The sequence below is a fragment of the Dermochelys coriacea genome, chromosome 1 (genome assembly GCF_009764565.3).
Source record: "Dermochelys coriacea isolate rDerCor1 chromosome 1, rDerCor1.pri.v4, whole genome shotgun sequence".
Classification (NCBI taxonomy): Eukaryota; Metazoa; Chordata; order Testudines; family Dermochelyidae; genus Dermochelys; species Dermochelys coriacea.
In genome coordinates this window covers 8,109,212-8,131,365 of record NC_050068.2, presented here as the reverse complement: position 1 = coordinate 8,131,365, position 22,154 = coordinate 8,109,212, and the positions used below count along the sequence as shown (strand labels likewise).

The 22,154-nt window shown below is 42.5% G+C and overlaps 1 protein-coding gene across 1 annotated transcript in view; it reads left to right on the top strand.

The window, feature by feature from the left end:
* The window catches only part of LOC122457847 (disintegrin and metalloproteinase domain-containing protein 21-like), a 76,905-nt gene that overhangs the window by 37,823 nt on the left and 16,928 nt on the right, over window positions 1–22,154 (top strand). Inside the window, 4 exon segments of the mRNA XM_043503940.1 lie at window positions 817–991; window positions 8,198–8,287; window positions 9,649–9,841; window positions 14,901–15,006. Of these exon segments, the coding sequence (XP_043359875.1) occupies window positions 817–991; window positions 8,198–8,287; window positions 9,649–9,841; window positions 14,901–15,006 (564 nt within the window).

Here is a 22,154-nt window from a genome sequence, read left to right as displayed (position 1 = left end):
CACTGCAACTCCCCACAGCTCACTTGCTGGCTCACTTAAACTGAAGGTACAGCTTTGAAAAACTTTGGAGAAAACAGGAAGAGGAGTCAGTGACTGAGAGTGGGAAAATTTGCAGCTACTACTGATTGACTCCAAGATGATTTGCATATACAGAAAGGACTATCCACCTGGTTTGCACCAATGGAATCAGTCTGCAGGGAACAATGATGAGGTAAGGAATTATTTTTAAAACATTATCATTATAAAATCAAAAGTATTGTAATAACAACTTTAATTTCCTGATCAGAGAATATTCAGTTAAAAATATAGTGCACGGTTGATTTCATGCTACAGTATATACATTATTGTAAAGTGATTAGTCTGTTTTTTATATTTTATATGCATGGTCAGTTTGTCTGTGTATTAGAGGAGTCCATTTAATTTTAAATCAGACCACCATCTGAATGAATAGCTTCAACGTAATACATGTTTCTACTTCAAGAAGAAAACCCCAGGGTTTTTTTTTAACCTTCCTCTGCAGCATGGGGCATGGGTTACTTGCAGGTTTAAACTAGTGTAAATGGTGGATTCTTTTTAATTTGAAGTCTTTAAATCATGATTTGAGGACTTCAGTAATTCAGCCAGAGTTTATGGGTCTCTTACAGGAGTATGTGGGTGAGGTTCTGTTGCCTGCACTGTGTAAGAGGTCAGACTAGATGATCATGATGGTCCTTTCTGACCTTTAACTCTATGAGTCTAACTTCCAGCCATTGGATTTTGATATACATCTGACAGATGAAAGTGCTCTTTAGTATTACATATCTTCTCCTTATGTAGGAGAATACAGTGTACAGAGTTCAGTAACTACTCTAGAGCAAACTATTATGACATGATAAGAAAACCAGAAAAAACTTGTCTGCTTGACATACCAGAAAAGAAAGCATTTGGAGTACAGATGTGTGGTAATGGTGTGACAAACGATGAGAAGGAATGTGACTGTGGCATGGATGAGGTTAGTAACTGAAGACATCAGTTTAATGCAGGTTTTACAGAAGCATTGTACGTTTCTTGTGTTTTATCCAATTTCAAAACTACTTTTCAAGAAAATACTGTGGGGAGGTCATTTTGGTTTTATCATAGAAGTGCTGTTCATGGCTCCATAGTTAAAGCTGCGTTCAGTTTGGCACTCAAAGCAGGGATTAGAACATAAAAACATAAGAATGACCATACTGGGTCAGACTAATGGTCCATCTAGCCCAGGGAATGAACGGGAACATGAATTATCAACTAATCCATCCCCTGTCATCCAGCCCCTGCTTTTGGCAGTCAGAAGTTTAGGGATACCCTGACCGTCTTGATTAATAGCCATTGATGGACCTATCCTACATGAATCTCTCTAATTCTTTTTTTAGCCCAGTTATACTTTTGGTCTTCACAACATCCCCTGGCAACAAGTTTCACAGGTTGGCTGTGCATTGTTTGAAGTAGTACTTTTTTATGTTTGTTATTCTTTGCCTTGTGCACAGTTGTTGGAGAACTTTTTCTCTCAGCGATACCCATTGGGTGGCTTGAGCACCCTCTGCCATTGTGCATTATGGGTATAAGCAGATGGAGCTGACCCCAGCCCTCTCAGTTCCTTCTTACCACCAGTGAGGGCTGTTGGTGCACTTCCAGTCTTGCTATCCACGTTTTTCCATCACTCATTGCATATACTCTCTTTGTTGTTTAGTAGTTAGTTAGATATAGTGCTTAGATTGTGTTAGTGATAAGTTTCAGTTTTTAAGTCATTTTTGGACCAAATCTGATTCTCAGGACTGGGTCCAGAGCCATGCCTTGCCCTCTGGGATTAAGTTCTGCCTGTCATGTGCCAGACGGATACTGGTCAGTGACCTGCACCCAAACTGTCTAAAATGTTTGGGGGAATCTTACATAAGTGACAAGTGTCACATTTGTAGGGGGTTTAAGCCTCACTCTAAAAAGGATTGACCAGCAAGGCATAAGGGTCTCCTTATGGAGGTGGCACTTCACCCTCTGTTGGAACCATAGGACTCAGAGTATACTCCAAGTGTGGCACCCTCAGCACAGATGTGCCTCCTGAGATGTCTTTGGCACCATGTTCTGTGTCTCCGGTACTGAAGAAGAGATACAGATCTTCCAAGGACTCAGTAATTCATTCAGCAAGACCTTAGGTACTGAGACCAGCTAGAGACAAGGACTCTGTGGGATGGCATTCCACAGAACATTCCTCTGCAACAAGAGTGGTTTTTTTACTCTGGAACTTATGCTAGGTCCATCGAGGCTGACCCCTGAAATTTCTATACAAAGACACCAGACTCAAGACCCAATTCCAGTACCAATAATGCTGGAGGCATACACTGCTGCCAGAGATTTGCTTAACCTTTTGGTATCAGTGTCCCCAGCATTTAAGGAAGGATTTCAGCTGGTACTAGTGACTGAAGTTCCTACATCAACTCCACAAGAACAAGCAGTTCTGATGTTGCTTCCGGTACCTAAAAAGCCAGTATGTTCCAGGAGCAAGCCACTATTAATATCCTCACTACCACCATCTCCATGTTCAGCTTACCTATCTCTTATCCACATGGGTTTTCTCCACTGTTATAGCAGGAATCTGACTCATCTTTATTGGATTCAGAAGAAGGGTCTTTTGAGTCCCAGAGGAAGCTTATCCTCTGTCAGAGCCTTAGGGTCCATGGAAGTCACAGCAGTATCAACAGTGGCTAAATCATAAGGGGTAATGGCCTGTACAACCATGGAGACCACCACTGCTAAAGTGGCCTTTCTGGACCCTGTGAAGTGCCCTAGCCCCTGCTATGACAACCCCTCTCTCATCTGAGTTGCCTTCCTCGAGGGTGCACAGAGACCATCAGTACTGCAGACAACATCCTCCAATACCCAGTACAGGCACTGGTACTGAGCAGCTGAAAGTTGCTCAGACAGCTCCTCCATTGCAAGAGGTAGACCAGCCTTTCCCTAGCATCCTAGTGCATCTTCTTCATTGCCAGATAAGGCTGTAGAGATGAGGCTGTAGAGAAGTATTCACCACCACTAGAGGATTACAAGGCTTACCAAAAAGAAAAGGAGTACTTGTGGCACCTTAGAGACTAACAAATTTATTTGAGCATAAGCTTTTGTGAGCTACAGTTCACTTCATCGGATGCATTTGGTGGAAAATACAGTGGGGAGATTTATATACACACACAGAGAACATGAAACAATGGGTTTTATCATACACACATGTTCTCTGTGTGTGTATATAAATATCCCCACTGTATTTTCCACCAAATGCATCTGATGAAGTGAGCTGTAGCTCACGAAAGCTTATGCTCAAATAAATTTGTTAGTCTCTAAGGTGCCACAACTACTCCTTTTCTTTTTGCGAATACAGACTAACACAGCTGCTACTCTGAAACCTGTCATTATGCCAGGCTTACCAAGAACTGCTTAAAAGAGTGCCCCAGTGTTAGACATTCAAGCAGAAGAGGTCCATGAAAAAATCCCACAAGATAGTGGACCTATTAGCGTGTGCAGGGCCCTCCAGAGTGACGCTTCCGATTAACGAAGCAATTCTGGAACCAATCAAAACATTTTTGCAAACCCTTTCTCCCCATGGCTAAATAGGCAGAGAACAGAAGGGAATAGGCAGAGAATGGAACCCTTAGAAGGGACACAGTTCTGAACACCTCTGTTCTCATCCCCCTACATCTCCAGTAGTGGCAACAACTAATGAGTGGCAGAGGCAGGGACACCAAGAAGGGTTGACACCAAAGGTAAAGAATCAAAGAGGCTGGACTTGTTTGGTCATCAACTTTATTCTACAGGAGGCCTACAGCTTAGAATTGCTAACCAACAAGCTCTGCTATGTCACTACGACTTCACCCTAGGGGAAAATATCATGATGTTTAAAGACAGGCTACTGGAGGACTCCAGGCAGTAGTTCATTCTTATCATAGAGAAGGGCAAGCTGGTGGCAAGGACAGCTTGGATATGGCAGACTCAGCAGCTTGATCCATGGTATCTGCCATATCTATTAGGAGGTGTTTGTGGCTGCAGTCTTCCGGTTTCCCTCCTGAAATATAGCATACCATCCAGGATTTGCCTTTTAGGGTCTCTCCCTCTTTTCACAAAAGATGGAAGATAGGCTGCGTGGCCTAAAATATTCTAGGGCAACACTGAAATCATTTGGAATCTATACACCTGTGACAAACTATCCCACTGTGTAGGAAAGATAGGAAGTATGACATGAGACCACCCTGGCTTACCCAAGAGATCGTCAAAGATCTAAAAATCAAAAAAGAGTCACACAAAAAGTGGAAACTAAGTCAATTACAAAAGATGAATATAAACAAATAACACAAGTATGTAGGGACAAAATTAGAAAGGCCAAGGCACAAAATGAGATCAAACTAGCAAGAGACATAAAGGGTAACAAGATAACATTCTACAAATACACTAGAAGCAAGAGGAAGACCAAGGACAGGGTAGGCCCATTACTAATGAGGGGGGAAAACAATAACAGAAAATGTGGCAATAGCAGAAGTCCTTAATGATTTCTTTGTTTTGTTTTTCACCAAGAAGGTTGGTAGCGATTGGACGTCTAATATAATGAGTGCCAGTGAAAATGAGGTAGGATCAGAAGAGGCTAAAATAGGGAAAGAACAAGTTAAAAATTACTTAGACAAGTTAGATGTCTTCAGGTCACCAGGGTCTGATGAAATGCATCCTAGAATACTCAAGGAGTTGACTGAGGAGATATCTGAGCTATTAGCTTTGGAACTGAAAAAGAGCCACCATGGCTTAACAACCATGTAAAAGAAGCTTATGCTCTAATAAATTTGTTAGTCTCTAAGGTGCCACAAGTACTCCTTTTCTTTTTGCGAATACAGACTAACACGGCTGCTACTCTGAAACCTGTAAAAGAAGCAGTGAGAGATAAAAAGGCATCTTTTAAAAAGAGGAAGTCAAATCCTAGTGAGGTAAATAGAAAGGAGCATAAACACTGCCAAATTAAATGTAAAAATGTAATAAGAAAATCCAAAAAAGGAGTTTGAAGAACAGCTAGCCTAAAATGCAAAAGTTAATAACAAAATGTTTTTTAAGTACATCAGAAGCAGGAAACCTTCTAAACAACCAGTGGGGCCCCTGGGCAATTGAGATACAAACGGAGCACTTAAAGAAGATAAAGTCATCGCGGAGAAACTAAATGAATTCTTTGCTTCAGTCTTCACTGCTGAGGATGTTAGGGAGATTCCCAAACCTGAGCCGACTTTTGTAGGTGACAAATCTGAGGAATTGTCACAGATTGAAGTGTCACTAGAGGAGGTTTTGGAATTAATTGAGAAACTTAACAGGAGCAAGTCACCGGGACCAGATGGCATTCATGCAAGAGTTCTGAAAGAACTCAAATGTGAAATTGCGGAACTATTAACTATGGTTTGTAACCTGTCCTTTAAATCAGCTACTGTACCCAATGACTGGAAGATAGCTAATGTAACACCAATATTTAAGAAGGGCTCTAGAGGAGATCCTGGCAATTACAGACCGGTAAGTCTAACGTCAGTACTGGGCAAATTAGTTGAAACAATAGTAAAGGATAACATTTTCAGACACATAGAAGAACATAAATTGTTGTGCAAAAGTCAACATGGTTTCTGTAAAGGGAGATCATATCTTAATAATCCATTAGAGTTCTTTGAGGGGGTCAATAAACATGTGGACAGGGGGATCCAGTGATCATAGTACACTTGGATTTCCAGAAAGGCTTTACCAAGGTCCCTCACCAAAGGCTCTTACGTAAATTAAGTTGTCATGGGATAAGAGGGAAGATCCTTTCATGGATTGAGAACTGGTTAAAAGACAGGGAACAAAGGGTAGGAATAAATGGTAAATTTTCAGAATGGAGAGGGGTAACTAGTGGTGTTCCCCAAGGGTCAGTCCAAGGACCAATCCTATTCAACTTATTCATAAATGATTTGGAGAAAGGGGTAAACAGTGAGGTGCAAAGTTTGCAGATGATATTAAACTGCTCAAGATAGTTAAGACCAAAGCAGACTGTGAAGAACTTCAAAAAGATCTCACAAAACTAAGTGATTGGGCAACAAAATGGCAAATAGTATCAGAGGGATAGCCGTGTTAGTCTGGATTTGTAAAAGTGGCAAAGAGTGCTGTGGCACCTTATAGATTAACAGAGCTATTGGAGCATAAGCTTTCGTGGGTGAATACCCACATCATTGGATGCATGTGAAATGGCAAATGAAATTTAATGTGTATAAATGTAAAGTAATACACATTGGAAAAAATAACCTCAACTATACATACAATATGATGGGAGTTAATTTAGTTACAACTAATCAGGAGAGAGATCTTGGAGTCATTGTGGATAGTTCTCTGAAGATGTCCACGCAATGTGCAGCGGCGATCAAAAAAGCAAACGGGATGTTAAGAATCATGAAAAAAGGGATAGAGAATAAGATGGAGAATATCTTATTGTCCTTATAGAAATCCATGGTATGCCTACATCTTGAATACTGCGTACAGATGTGATCACCTCTTCTCTAAATAGATATACTGGCATTAGAAAAGGTTCAGAAAAGGGCAACTAAAATGATTAGGGGTTTGGAACGGGTCCCATATGAGGAGAGGTTAAAGAGGCTAGGACTTTTTAGCTTGGAAAAGAGGAGAGTAAGGGAGGATATGATAGAGGTATATAAAATCATGAGTGGTGTGGAGAAAGAATAAGGAAAAGTTATTTACTTGTTCCCATAATATAAGAACTAGGGGCCACCAAATGAAATTAATGGGCAGCAGGTTTAAAACAAATAAAAGGAAGTTCTTCTTCACTTAGCATACAATCAACCTGTGGAACTCCTTGCCTGAGGAGGTTGTGAAGGCTAGGACTATAACAGGGTTTAAAAGAAAACTGGATAAATTCATGGAGGTTAAGTCCATTAATGGCTATTAGCCAGGATGGGTAAGGAAAGGTGTCCCGAGCCTCTGTTTGTCAGAGGGTGGAAATGTATGACAGGAGAGAGATCACTTGATCATTACCAGTTAAGTTCATTCCCTCTGGGGTACCTGGCAATGGCCACTGTTGGTAGACAGGATCCTGGGCTGGATGGAGTTTTGATCTGACCCCCAGTATGGTCATTCTTATGTTCTTATGTTTTAAGCAAGACATGAGAAGTAATTCTCTGCTCTACTCCACGCTGATTAGGCCTCAACTGGAGCATTGTATCCAGGTCTGGGCACCACATTTCAGGAAAGATGTGAACAAATTGGAGAAAGTCCAGAGAAGAGCAACAAAAATGATTTCAGGAAAGGGGTTGGAATGGGGGCAGGGAAGGGGTGGGAAGAGGTGGGGCAGGGGCAGGGCCTCATGAAAGGGGTGGAGTGGGGGTGGGGCCGAGGGCAGGCGTGGGGGGAGGTGTCAGTAATGCGGCCCTCAGGCCAAGGTACCAGACCTCATATTGCCCTCGCTATCCCCATACCTAACTGCACATAGGACCAGTCTCACTAATGCAACCCTCTAAACCAGTAGGTAAATTACAAACTGAGCACCAGATTCACGAGTATGCTTTGGCTGCCGAATGCTTCTTTAGTGTCCTGGTGAATCTGTTATTAAAAGCATACATAAAATAAAACTATTGAAGGTTGTTTGCACATGTCTTTAAATCATTAGAACTATTACATCTGTCTATGGTACTTCTGTGACCCCCATCACCATAGAATCTGAATACCTCACAATCTTTTAAATGTATTTATCATCATAAGACCTCAAGGAGATAGGGAAGTACTCTTATCCATGTTCACAAATAGTTTTTCTGTGCCTCCGTTCCCTGAGTGTCTTGTCCTCAAGCTCACATGAAGATTACAGCAAAGCATGGAATTAAACCCAGTCTTCTCAGTAATAGGCTACTCTCATAATCACTGGACTATACTTCCTCTCTAGACAGTAGCATTCTCTTTGGATTTCTTGTGTAGCAGTTGGATCTAAAATTTTAATAATTCTTTTAAATCTATATGATTTGAACTGTGGTGGGGAATGGGACTTTGTCTCTCAACTTCACTAACTTTATTATTATTTGAAAGAAATAGCACTAATGACATTCAGTAAAACAATAAAGTATAAGAGCAGTGCTATGCCGGGAGAACTCTGCAGCAGATTGTTATAGTGAGGTGCTATTTCATTTTGTATTTGAAGGTGTGCCTACGGAATGGTTGTTGCCTAGCCAATTGTACGGTAAAGCCAGGTGCTGCCTGTATTTCTGGACTTTGCTGTGAAAACTGTCAGGTGAGATAAAAATGTGATAACCTTTAGTAACCTGAATCATTCATGTTGATGCCCAGATAAACAGGCTCAGCAGCTTCAGTACTCCAGAAGAGAAAGGTTTAATTCCTACCTGTCAAGCTATCACAGAGGTGGGCAAACTACGGCCCACGGGCCACATGCAGCCCGTGGGACCATCCTGCCCGGCTCTTGAGCTCCGGGCCAGGGAGGCTAGCCACCGTCCCCTCTTCTGCTGTCCCCCGTCCCGCACAGCCTCCGCTTGCCGCGCCACCAGCACTCTGGCCCACCGCTGCTGCTGGGCAGCACAGTGGCATGGCTGGCTCCATACAGGTGGTGGGGCTGTGAGCTCCTGCTGCTCTGAGCAGCATGGTGAGGGGGCAGGGAGCGGGGGGGTTGGATAAGAGGCAGGGTGTCCCAGGCTGCAGTCAGGGGACAGCAGAGCAGGGGACAGTTGGATGGGGCAGAGGTTCTGGGGATGGGCAACAGGGGGGGTTGGATAGGCATAGGAGTCCCAGGGGGCCTGTCAGGGGACAGGGGTGTTGATAGAGGTCGGGGCAGTCAGGGGACAGGAAGCAGGGGGGGTTGGATAGGGGGTCGGGTTCGGGGGTGGTGGTTAGGGGACAAGGAGCAGGGGGGGTTGGATGGGTTGGGGGTTCTTAGGGGGGCAGTCAGAGGGCGGGAAGTGGGAGGGGTGGATGGGGGCGGGGGCCAGGCTGTTTGGGGAGGCACAGCCTTCCCTACCCCGCCCTCCATACAGTTTCGCAACCCTGATGTGGCCCTCAGCCAAAAAGTTTGCCCACCCCTGAGCTATCAGTTTCTTTTCTTTGACATAAGGGATCTGCTGATCTGACCCTCATTTACGCCAGACATTCTAATGATGTAAAAAGATATGAAGTGCTTGTTCAGTAAATTGCTGGCTGAGTCCCTTCCCCCACTTACCAGTGACTGTTAACTCCAGCTGTTGTGCAATGTGAGTGATGTGACCCCAGGCCTAGCCTTGGCAGACCCAACATGCAAAAGAAAATGAATAGATAGGCAAGAATCAATATTTTCTTTGATCATTGTTAATTATTAAAAGCATTAAGAGTTTAATCATCATTTTGGAGTGGAAAAGAATTACAATTATTTTAAAGATTAGAATTGGAATGAATTGTGATAAATGTCAACATAAGACCAAGAAAGTGAGTTCTACTTAATGTATTTATTTTGCATCTTCCTTTTACCTGATCTGTGCTAAAATAAATGTCTAAGTAACTACAGGTTAAATGTTAGAGAACTGCTAAAACAACATTTTAATGACGGCATGTGGGATAGGCTTCCTAAGAGAAATCACCTTCAGATCTTTGTATTATTATTTTTAACAGTTTCATAGAGAAGGAAAAATATGCAGAGAAAGAATTTGTGAGTGTGACCTACCTGAGTACTGCAATGGGACTTCCAAATGGTGCCCAAAGGATGTGTTTAAGCAAGATGGAACTCCATGTGGTGACAATGTCCATTGTTTCCAGAGGAGATGCCCCAGCCATGAGAAACAGTGCAAAGCTATATTTGGCAAAGGCAAGTTATCCCTGATTGTATATAAAAATAAATAATAGCATGACTTAACTCTTAGGAAACTGGTAACTTCTTAAATGGCTGCCATCTGGAGATGGGCTAATTCTCCTTTTTGGAAGGGGTCTCTCCCATAGAGGAAGGGAGAGTTTGTATGGCTACTGGGAGGCAATGTCAAGTCAAGATTCCTGGATGCAGTGAGTCTTGAGTGACACTGCCTGCCCTCTGCTGGGAAACTCCCCTTCTCCCTGAACTTATCCTGTCTAATTAGTGAATCTTGAACATCATACCTACATGTTAATTTATTCTATAGCACCAGTCACTGTAATATTGGGTGACCAGATAGCAAGTGTGAAAAATCAGGACAGAAGGAGAGGGGTAATATGCTCCTATGTAAGACAAAGGTCCAAATATCGTAATTGGCCCTATAAAATTAGGACATCTGGTCACCCAACTGTAATACCTAAACATTCATAATGTGCCCAACTTCTGCTGCTAGATCCTTCATACTCCCTCAACCCAGGAAGTAACAGTAGAGGTCAGGAGCAGCTCCTTGATAGCAAGGCAGCTGGCATTTGGGAATAGGTGATTTGGGAAAGTTGGATGAGATGCCTGCTTAAGTGGTAAGGGAGTCATCTTTGACTACAGAAGGTGTTAGATCCGGACTATTGATATGGGAAGGGCTCACTTTAAAGAGTAGAGGGAGTAGGACAGACCAAGGACAAAAGAGATATTGAGGGGTCAGGCTACATTTTGGAGCATAAGAGATGGGGTATTGAGATACCCAGAAAGACTGTAAATCACCCTCAATTCCTACTTTGGTCTGAAAGGTTAATGTTGCAAATAGTTGTAAAATCTCCAGTTTCCAGGTGTTTGCTTTGTTTACAATGATACTCAGTGGTTGTTCACTGTTTTTACTGTGCAGCATTTAAATGTGCAGTACATATACACATTCTCATATCATAAATAGATTTTCACTTTTAGCCAAATCAGTTTTTCATTTCAGTTATATTTTAAGGCATGCGTCACAATATGACTAAAGGCAATCTCCAGCGTTAGAATGCTGGAATATTTTGCAATTGGTTCCTTTCAGGCTTCCCCTGCTGTGCTTGCTGAGTTCGCATATAAGAATGCAAATCATGTCATGACCCAATATAGCACATTCTTTGCAAACTATAGTTTTCAGCCCCACTTACCCATAAGTTCCCCGTACTGGCCGCCATGGATTTAGCCTCCCACCTACATGAGGTGCACCAGGAGCTCAGGGAACACAGTCAAAAAGGCCTATTAACACCATGTGGATCAAGACCATCAGGCTGCCCCCAATCTGGCTGTAGGGGACAAGGTGTGGGTCTCTGCCCAATGTTGTCAGATGTTGACTGTGTGTGTGTTCTTTCCGTGTGCTGTCCCAGCTCTGAGCAGGTAGTGGACAGAGCAGACCTTGATAGAACTGCCCACAAAGACCCCAAGACTCAGATTAGTAGTGAAGGCACCCGGCCAGATTTATTGTCAACAAAGCACAGTATTAGTATCCCACAGACTCTACTGGACCACCAATATGCATATTCCTGTAAAAATGGACTCTGCTCAGTGAATGGCGGGACTTTCCATTCCCCCCTAGGATGGCCAAAGACACTCCCTCTCAGAATCCATTTTATACACTGATACAAACAAGTTATATATTGCCCTCTGATATAGCTAGTTACTGCCCCTCTGATGTGGTTAGTTACCACCCTTTACTTTGTATATGTTGGTTCAATCTAATCATCTATATACATCACCCTGTTATCTGACTTTATCTTTAAGAGCGGGTCAGCGTGTCCTTGTATCATCTTAGGGGAGTGTTTTCATACCGTACTTGGTATTGGGGTATTCTGGTACCACCCTTCTGAAATGTGCTTGCATGAGTGTCCTGTACTTAGCACTTCTTAGGAATGTGTGTTTTTGCAATACCAGCCGTGTTCTTGCTAGTTTCCATGAGCTTGCACGCAGACAGACCTTGACTTCTGCTCAGAACCTGACTTTTGCTAACTTTGCCTTATATTAGCACAGCTTGACCACTACTTTAGTTCAGATCTCAGAGTGGGCTTCTTGTCTCAGAAGGCCTCATGTCTCAGGCTCTCTCTTTCTACTACACCCAGAACCTTAAATTGAGCCACCTATCCGCCAAACTAGACTACCAACACCTGGACCCTTTCAAGATTATAAAACAGGTAAACCCAGAGGTTACAGCTGCCCGAGTCCTTGAAGATCTACCCCATCTTTCACATCTGACTTTTAAAGCCCTGCACTGAGAATCCAAACTCAAACTGCTCCAACCTGTCAACCAAAGCCTATAACAGTCTATGGAAAGGAGGAATACTTGGTCCACTGAATCCTTGACTCACAGCAAGTTAGGGCAAAGCGCCAGCACCTGGTAACTGGGAAGGCTGTGGTCCAGATGAATTGTCTTGGGAACCTGTAAAGAGCATGCACACTCCAGACCTGTTACAAGAGCTCCATCAGAAGTACCCCGAGAAACTGGATTGCCCACGGCCCTCTGCTTGCTTGTTCCCAGCCCTGATCCCACCTTGTTCCAACCCTGCACCTGCCTGGGACGCAGCCCTGCTCCTGCCCTGGAACCAGCCTGGCTCCTGCCTTGGCTTCGGCCTTGTCTTTTCCTTGCCTCACTTGAGATAACCTAGCTCTGACCCTCAGCTCCAATTCTGGTCAGAAGCCCACTTCTGACTTTGGTTCTGAGTAGGCATGACCACCTATATTTGGGTCTCTGACACTCTATTGCTACTGGAGATTCCCCAGTTCATCCATCCAATGATTGCATTAGCACTTTTGGCCAAAATATTGCACTGGAAGCTCATATTCAGCTGATTATCCACCACACTCCCCAAATCTTTTTCAGACTCACTGCTTCCCAGGGTAGAATCCTCCATTCTTTGTTCCTAGAAGTATACATTTATATTTAGTACATTAAAATGCATATTGTTTATTTCTGCCCAGTTTACCAAGCAATCCATATTGCTCCATATTACTGATCTGTCTTCTTCATTATGTATGACTCCTCCAATTTTTGTGTATTCTGCACTCTTTATTGGTGGTGATTTCATGTTTTCTTCTAGTTCATCGATAAAAATGTTAAATAGTACAGGGCCAAGACCAAATCCCTGCAGGACCCCACTAGATAGTGATTCCCCATTTACAATTACATTTTAAGATGTATTGGCTCACTTTTAATCCATTGAATGTATTTTATATTGTTCTAGTTTTTATGGCATACGATACCACGGTGTTAAAGGGTTATGTACTTACTGAGGTTTTAATTGTCTGGATTGGGGCAGTCAGTAATATAGGGAAAATCCTAATTGACCTTTATGGCCTCAGGTACATATGTAACACATTACACCTAGTTCAAAAATGAGATATTTCAGGCACTGATTGGCAAAGAAGTACAGTGTTTCCCAGACCCCCTTCAGCTATCAAAAGGAGTTTACCAATCTCTCCCTCTTACACCAGATCCGTTGACTTAACATAACAGAAAAGTAGATTGCCCAGACCTATATTCTGTATATCTGATGGCCTGGGCTTTGATAGAACGATCTTGTTGTCCAGTGGTACATGTCGTACTTAACTCTTGGAAAGAATCAATACTGGTGTGTAATAGCCTCAAATGGAAGAGATTTGTTCTCTGGGCAAACAGTCATAATGTAGCCCCAACAATACCCCCAGTTCAGAATATTTTAGAATATTTGCTACAGCTGAAACTTTCAGGTCTCTTTTTATCATCAGTTAATTTGCATCTAGCAGTTATATCAGTATACCATTCTCTCATGTATTCACACACAACACAGTTAAGAGATTCATGAAAGGGTTAAGAAAATCCTTCCACCAGTTAAAGACCCTTCTCTAGCATGGGACCTCAACATTGTCCTCACGTAGCTAATTAAATCTCCATTTGAGCCAATGGCAGAAAGCTCTTGGCTAAAGCACCTTTCATTATAGCCATAACATTTGCCAGAAGAGTAAGTGAACTTCACTCCCTTGTGATTGACTCACCATTCACTGTTTTGCATAAGGACAAAGTTGTGCTACATTCCTATCCCAAATTCCTACCTGAAGTGCTTAATTGCCAGTGTTTTTGTCCAGCCTACATACACATGTAGGAGAAATAAGCTTCATGTTTTAGATGCAAAAGGGACTTCAGTTTAATCAGACTGTACAATTCAGAAAGTGCCGTCATCTATTCATTCCCTATACTGATAATAAAAAGGGTCAAGTGACCACATCTCAGACACTCTCAAAATGAGTTAGGTTGTGCTTTCATGAGGCCAGCACTTTAGTATTGAACCCTGTCCCTCCAAAAATGAGGTCACATTTCACTAGGACCAACGCAACTTCAATGATATGCCTTACACATATTCCTTTCATACAGATCTATAGGGCTTTAACGTGAAGTTCCATGCACACATTTACAAAACACTATTCTTTGGACTTAGCACCCAAATTGGAAGCATAATTTGGCAGGGCACTACTTCAATCCCTCTTTAATTAGGACCCACCATTTTCTAACAGGAGTAATGCTTGACTATCCTCTGACTGAGAATATGTATAGGACACTCAGAGAAGAAATGGAGGTTACTCATTTATGACCAGTGTTTCTCAAGAGGGACTCTTCATATTCACACTCCTACCCCACTTTCCTCTCTTCCTCCAAGTCCTAAAGACAACCTGGGATTTGGAGGAGGCAGCAGAAAGCACTGAGGTGGATGGAGCGCCATGTCCCCTTTTATAGTCCTGCCCTCAGAATATTCAGGAACGAGGGCAGTGATAGAAGAGAGTGTGAGAGTGCCCCAACAGGCACTGCTATCCAAAGGTTCCACCATCACAGCTGCACCGGAGGTGCCTCCCGTGCATGTGACTATGCAGAGTCCATCACAGAGAACTCGGGTTACAGTGAGTAACCTCCATTTCTTCAAGCCCTTGAAATGATTGGAGGGGTTAGTACAATGCACCATGCACTTTATTTCTGCCTTGTCATTTACCTTGTGCCTTTCCTCTCCCCCTTTTGCAGAAGCACATCTGGCCCCACTGAGTTGTTTCAAAACAGTGAACGCTAAAGATGACCAGTGTGGCAACTGTGGTGGGGATGGTCTTGCTTACAAGAAATGCCAACACAAGTAAGTTGTTTATATTGATCTGTATGATCTACTGGAAAATGTACTCAGGAGAAATCACTGTAAATAAAAAACGGCATTTTAAGAAGTAGTGTAGAAGAATAAGTCATAAACAAGTGAGAGGAGACTCAGTAGCATTTCACCAGAGGTACAGTTTATTTAAGCATTTCATTTTCATCCACAGTGGGTTTGAGGAGCGTGCTTTGGTTTTTGAAAGGTAGTTTACAACATGTCAGCCTGGGCAGTGGCAATGGCTGTCACAACTCTTGTGATTTCTTTCTACCTCAGGAGCTGAAAACATGGTTGAAAAGATTAGTCATTGGTCTTGTCAGCTCTGCTGTTTTATATGAATGGACTTGCAGGTGGCTAGAGCTTACTTGCTTGTAGATGTTGAATCTTAGATACTGCTTTTTACTAGACTCCTGCCCCTCAGTGGCCTCTGGGAGTATGAGGGAAGCACAGGCCTTTTTGTCAGACATGTTAACATTGTATAACCAGAGCCCTGCAGCCAAAGTCATAGCAACAACTATTGCAAGCAAGCAAGCCATGGTTTGAAGCCAGTAAGTGAGCAGCAAGCCTTCTTCCATTCCTTCAGTTTTTGAAGATGGTAGCCAGGCGGTTCCTCCCCCTTGAAAGTGCTCAGGAATCATTTGGTGAATCAGAATGGAACATGGGCATTACCCAATTGGGTTTGACTAGTTTACCTCTAAGTAAATGAAGAACTTGCCCAATCCAGTAATTTCAGAAATTACATAGATGACAAGTATATCTAGTCTGTTGAAGTCATGGGTCAGTCCACAGAGGTTAGATCAATCATCCTAAAATGTCATAACTCAAAAATGTATTTTTTTAAAAAATGCAAGGCTAGTGAAAAGTTGTAACTGAAATAATAGGAAACATTCAGCCATGCACTTTGAGACATTAGAAAGTATTTTCCTCCTAAAATAATCATAATTTGGGGATTCAGTTTGTATATGCAGGTCTATCTGCCTCATATTTCTCATCCTCTGTAAATGGAGGCTGGATAGTTGATCTTGCCCACTTGTCCTGCCTCCCAGTATGTGGTAATAACTTTCTTGTTAACTAAGTCAAGCTTTGATTTTGCCATGGGTCAGTTTGGGTTTGCCTTTGGTTCATTTTGGTGATTATTTCCCTAAGTCTTCTCCATCCTGTAGAATTAATTAATGCAGAGTTCTGCCCAGAGAAGTGTCCATTTTACTTTGCCTCTCTCATTCAAAGGATCACTGGATGGAGATGTGGCTCTCATCCTGCAGTATGTCCTGCCTTCTCAATTTTTAGTTGAAAGTAATACACAACCTATTTCACCTGCAGACTGGGTGGAATTTCCCTGCAGCACTAAGGCTCCCTGACTGCAGTGTATCCACCTTTCTTCTAAACAGCCAGGAAGTTAGTGTCACGGTTACAGAGCTCGCTGCACCTTTGACTCCTCTACTCTCTCTGAACATACTCCCCTCTTGACTTCTCCTGTCCTGGGGTGGCATGCCATGGTTATCCCACTCTTCCGACTGGTATCAGGCTACAACCCTCTAAGCCCCCATATGCATATAGTAAAGATTTCAATATAGTCATTAGCAAACATTCCCCATGACCTGGTTAAATACAATAAATTAATACAGATCAATATTCCTAAATTATTACATATCAGCCCCATGTGTACCACAGTTAGAGCTTTCTGCTCCATTGCTCTTGATGTGGAGGAGGATATTTATGCTGATGACCCTGGGCGGGAGGCTGACAGAGAATCTATCCTCAGATATGTAGTTTTTGAAAGGGAGCAGACTAACTGTGTTCATTAAGTGGTGGCTTGCATGACTCTGCAGAGCTGGAGCAGGAGAGACCCTTTTTAGATTAGCCAAATGCTCAAAGGTTCTCTCATTTCATAACTGTCTTGGAAATCCTCTTATTCCTTTCCCCCTCATTCTCTCCTCCTTCTCCTATCTTTCTTTAGCCCACCTCCATATCTCCTTGATCTTGCCTCAGCCTTCCCCTCCCAAAATCTCCATGCTTTCTCTGCTTAGCCTCTGTCATGCTCCCCTCACTTTTTCACCCCCTTCCCCATCCAGGAAAAAAATGTCTCTCATCAGCTCTCTCCTATGCATGGAAGGGAGACCATCTGAGCTCTGACCTGAAACAGGACAACCACAATAGACCCTGTCAGAACTCTGATGACAATAACAAGAAAACTACTATTTCTACAAGTGCTTGTCCATATGAGTCAACAGTGTAACACTGTTGCAAAAAAAGCAAACATCATTCTGGGATGTATTAGCCAGAGTATTTGTAAGCAAGACACGAGAAGTTATTCTTCCACTCTACTCCAAGCTGATTAGGCCTCAGCTGGAGTATTGGGTCCAGTTCTGGGAGCCACATTTTAGGAAAGATGTGAACAAATTGGAGAAAGTTCAGAAAAGAGCAACAAAAATAATTAAAGATCTAGAAAACATGACCTATAAGGGAAAAGTGAAAAAACTGGTTTTGTTTAGTCTGGAAAAGAGAAGACTGAGAGGGGACATGATAACAGTTTTCAAGTACATAAAAGGTTGTAACAAGGAGGAGGGAGAAAAATTGGTAGTCTTAACCGCTGAGGATAGGACAAGAAGCAATGGGCTTAAATTGCAGCAAGGGAGATTTAGGTTGAACATTAGGAAAAACTTCCTAACTGTCAGGGTGGTTAAGCATTGGAATAAATTGCCTAGGGAGATTGTGGAATCTCCATCATTGTAGATTTTTAAGAGCAGGTTATATATGTTCCACTCTTGGTGTGCACGTGTCCCATGTGCTCAAGATCAGGATCTCTTGGCCAGCAATGTACTGGCTGCTTTTGTTAGACTGCTCTATGCAACCGGCTTTAGATCCAGGTATGTGTAAAGTCTTCAAAATCCACCTCAGGTGTGTCCCTGTGAGTTCAGGATCTGTTAGCTCCTGGGCCCTGTCTTCCAAGGCTTCAGTTTCAGATGTGCTAGGACCAGCAGAACTGAGTCTTTAGAGGGAAAGGAGCATCACTCCTCAGGTAAAGAGGCAGATCACTTACATAAACCTATATTAAGAAGAGGTCCAAGTCACCCCATAGCTCCTGTTCCAATGAGATTCCACTGTCTTAAAGTACTGCAGTATCTCTGAGGGAGCATGGTACCAGAATCCCGGTACTGCAATGACATACTAAATAAATGGCTACTTCAGCACCGAGTACTCCAACAATGGCCATCATGGTAGAGCATGATTGGTATTGACCACTTTGATATTGCTTATATTGATACTGATTTTTTTCAGTACTTACCATATCGGCACCATCAACTGTGATTTTTTTTTTTGCAGCACCATTCTGTTCGGTACCAAGAAAGTAGATGATACCAGGGGATTTATGAGTGTCAGAGAAGCCTGAATCTCCTTTACTGCCTCCAAGAAATAACATTCCTTCGACAGTACCAATGCCCACTGTCACGTTGGCACTGGGTGTCTACTCAGAACAAGCTCCCTAGACTTATCTTTCAGCCTAGTACATCAGCTAGACTTGGAATGGCAGCCCCTCCCCTAGACTTGGAATGTTTATTCTATTTGTCTTCTGAGTCACAACACGATAGACGGGATCCATTAGTTATTCCCCTAAGGCCTCTTCATGTGAATTAACTAGGTTGGAAATTGAGGAATTCATTTAGATCTTGTTCGTTTAGGGAGTATGAGGGTAGACATATGCCCTGGTATCCTGTCCCATGACCCCTGGGCCCCTCCCCCTACAATATCCCAACATGCCCTTATTGGAACACCTGGGGTCCTTATCATTTGAGACATCACACCTTTAAATCACCTCCGAGGATTAAGTCCTCCTTTGCTACTGTGATAAATGAAGGGGCATTGCTGCCTTTTATGGACACCCAGCCAGCCAGTTAGCTATAAAGTGCCTCTTGATGGCTGTTCTCTGCTTGCTTTACCTGTAAAGGGTTAAAAAGTCTCCCTGGCTGGGTAAAAGAAAGGGAGTGGGCACCTGACCAAAAGAGCCAATGGGAGGGCTCGAACTTTTTAAAATTGGGGGAAAAAACTTCCCTTTGTCCCTCCCCTTCAGTTCCCCCCCCTCCCCAGAGAGAGGGGACAGAGCAGGAGAGGGCTTGGAGCTATGCTGTAAAAAGCTTTAAAACCAGGTATGAAAAAGCATCAAATCATAGCTCAACCTACTTATTTGAAACCCCAAATATGTAAGTAATCAGGGAATGTCTAGGAAGACGCAATTAGGGTTATTTCTTTTATTTCTTATTGGCTTGTGGACGCTTCTGTGCTAACCCTAGATGCTTTTGTTTTGCTTGTAACCTTTAAGCTGAACCTCAAGAGTGTTATATTGATGCTTGATTTTTGTATTTGTTTCTTTTAAGATCTAGCAAAAAACCTAAGTTCCATATGTATTTCCTTTCTTTTGGGTTTAATAACATTTACCTTTTTTAAGAACAGAATTGGATTTTTGTGTCCCTGAAAGACTTGTGCATATGTTGTTTAATTAGCTGGTGGCAACAGCTGATTTTCTTTGTATTTTTCTCAGCTCTTCCTGGGAAGGGGGGTGAAAGGGCTTGAGGGTACCCCAAAGGAAGGAATTCCCAAGTGTTCCTTCCTGGGTTCTCAAAAGGTGAGAGGGTTTACACTTGGGTGGTGGCAGCATGTACCTATCCAAGGTCAGAGAGAAGCTGTGACTTTAGGAGTTTAATACCAGCCTGGAGTGACCAGTATTAATTTTTAAAATCCTTGTGGGCCCCCAATTTCTGCACTCTAAGTGCCCAAGTTGGGAATCAGCCTTGACAGCTACTTATCAGGAAACTGCAGTTTCTCAACTAGCAGTACATCAACCTGAACATTCAGAGGAAATTTCTGAGGGGGAGCTGCCTCAGACCAGTAAATTAGCTTTGCTTATAGCCATATCTTCCTGTTCCCTTGTCATAAATGTAAAGGGAAGGGTAACCACCTTTCTGTATATAGGGCTATAAAATCCCTCCTGGCCAGAGGCAAAACCCTTTCACCTGTAAAGGGTTAAGAAGCTAAGGTAACCTCGCTGGCACCTGACCGAAAATGACCAATGGGGGGGACAAGATACTTTCAAATCTGGATGGGGGGAACAAAGAGTTGCTCTGTCTGTGTGATGCTTTTGCCGGGAACAGATCAGGAATGCAGCCTTAAAACTCCTGTTAAGTTAGTAAGTAAGCTAGCTAGAAATGCATTAGATTTCCTTTTGTTTAATGGCTGGTAAAATAAGCTGTGCTGGATGGAATGTATATTCCTGTTTTTGTGTCTTTTTGTAACTTAAGGTTTTGCCTAGAGGGATTCTCTCTGTTTTGAATCTGATTACCCTGTAAGGTATTTACCATCCTGATTTTACAAGAGGTGATTCTTTTATCTTTTCTTTAATTAAAATTCTTCTTTTAAGAACCTGATTGATTTTTCATTGTTCTTAAGATCCAAGGGTTTGGGTTTGTTCACCTGTACAAATTGGTGAGGATTCTTATCAAAGCTTCCCCAGGAAAGGGGGTGTAGGACTCGGGGAGATATTTTGGGGGAAAATGACTCCAAGTGGACTCTTTCCCTGATCTTTGTTTAAAACACTTGGTGATGGCAGCATACGGTTCAAGGACAAGGCAAAGTTGTACCTTGGGGAAGTTTTTAACCTAAGCTGGTAAGAATAAGCTTAGGGGGTCTTTCATGCACCCCCCCCCCCCACATCTGTACCCTAGAGTTCAGAGAGGGGAAGGAACCTTGACATCCTGAATAAGGTGGTAGTCCCTTCTATACCATCTCACCTGGATGACTTCAAAAGTTTCCAATACATACGTAGAAGGATAGCAGAGTCCCTGTAAATTCCTCTAGAGGAGATACAAGAGACCTAATAAAACTTGGTAGCTATTCTCCATACATTTATTTCAGGTCACTGATCATACTAATTAAGCTGTGGTAGATCCCATCAAATGTGTACGGCAGGTGCCTGCTATAATCACCCCAACTTGAAAAAAGTATACAGGAGGTATCAGGTACTATCTACTGAGGCAGAATATTTTTACACACACTTGGTAACAGGCTTGGTGGTGCTGGTTCCTGCCAGTGAGAAAAACAGACAACAAAAAATGAAAACAAAAGAAAAATACCAAAACATCTTGATTTATTTGGATGTTAAAGTTATTCATCAGCAAGTCTTCAGTTTAGAATTTCAAATTATTAGGCATTATGTGCCTATTATAATTTTCTGAATTATAATAAATTCTCTCACTTCATAAAAAATTTGCCTCAAGGTATCAGAAGAGTTTAAAGCATCAATTTCACAGAACCAATTAATTGCAAGAACATATCTCTAGGACGCTCTGGATGCTGCTGACACCATACCCTGACCTACAGTAACTTCAGTGTTAATGAAGAGGATATCTTGGCTCTAGGGTTCTAGATTTCCTCAAAAGACCCAGTGAACCATGGAAGATCTTTCTTTTGGACAGTCCAGAACATTTTAGTACATAGACTGCTGATGTCTTTCACTTCCTGAAGGATTCCCAAGCCACTTTTTGCTCTTTTTGGATCTACACTCTTCCCCAAAGAGATATAAGGAAGACCCTGCGATTCATCAAGACAAAGACATTTGCCCAGCACTTTCTTCCACCAAAGAACTTCAGAGCCTCTTTGAAAGGGGCAATGCTGTCAAAAGAGGAGACCTATCTCAATACACAGTCTCAACTAAGTCTACATCTGCAGCCAAGCAACCATTTTGATGGGTTGATCAAGAGTTGCACTACAGTCTGTTCACAGGATCTAGACCCTTCTTCCCCTCCCACTTTGGAATCATCTCTGCTTTTTCCATGATGCATGGAACTTACCAACAAGCTGCTGGGTCCTAGAAATAATCTCATCTGGATAATTCATTCAGTTACATACTGCTCTTATTCTCTCCCTACCTTTCCTGTTCCCTCTTCAGGGACCCATCTCATGGGAGGCTGTTACACCAGGAAGAGCTCTCACGTCTGTCTCTTGGAGTAATAAAAAAGGTTCTACCTCAATATCAGAGGAAAAGTTTTTATTCCAATAATTTCATAATTCTGAAGAAGGGAGATTGGCATATCATTCTGGATTTGAGGAGGCTCAATACCTTCATCCATCTCTTCAAATTCAGAATG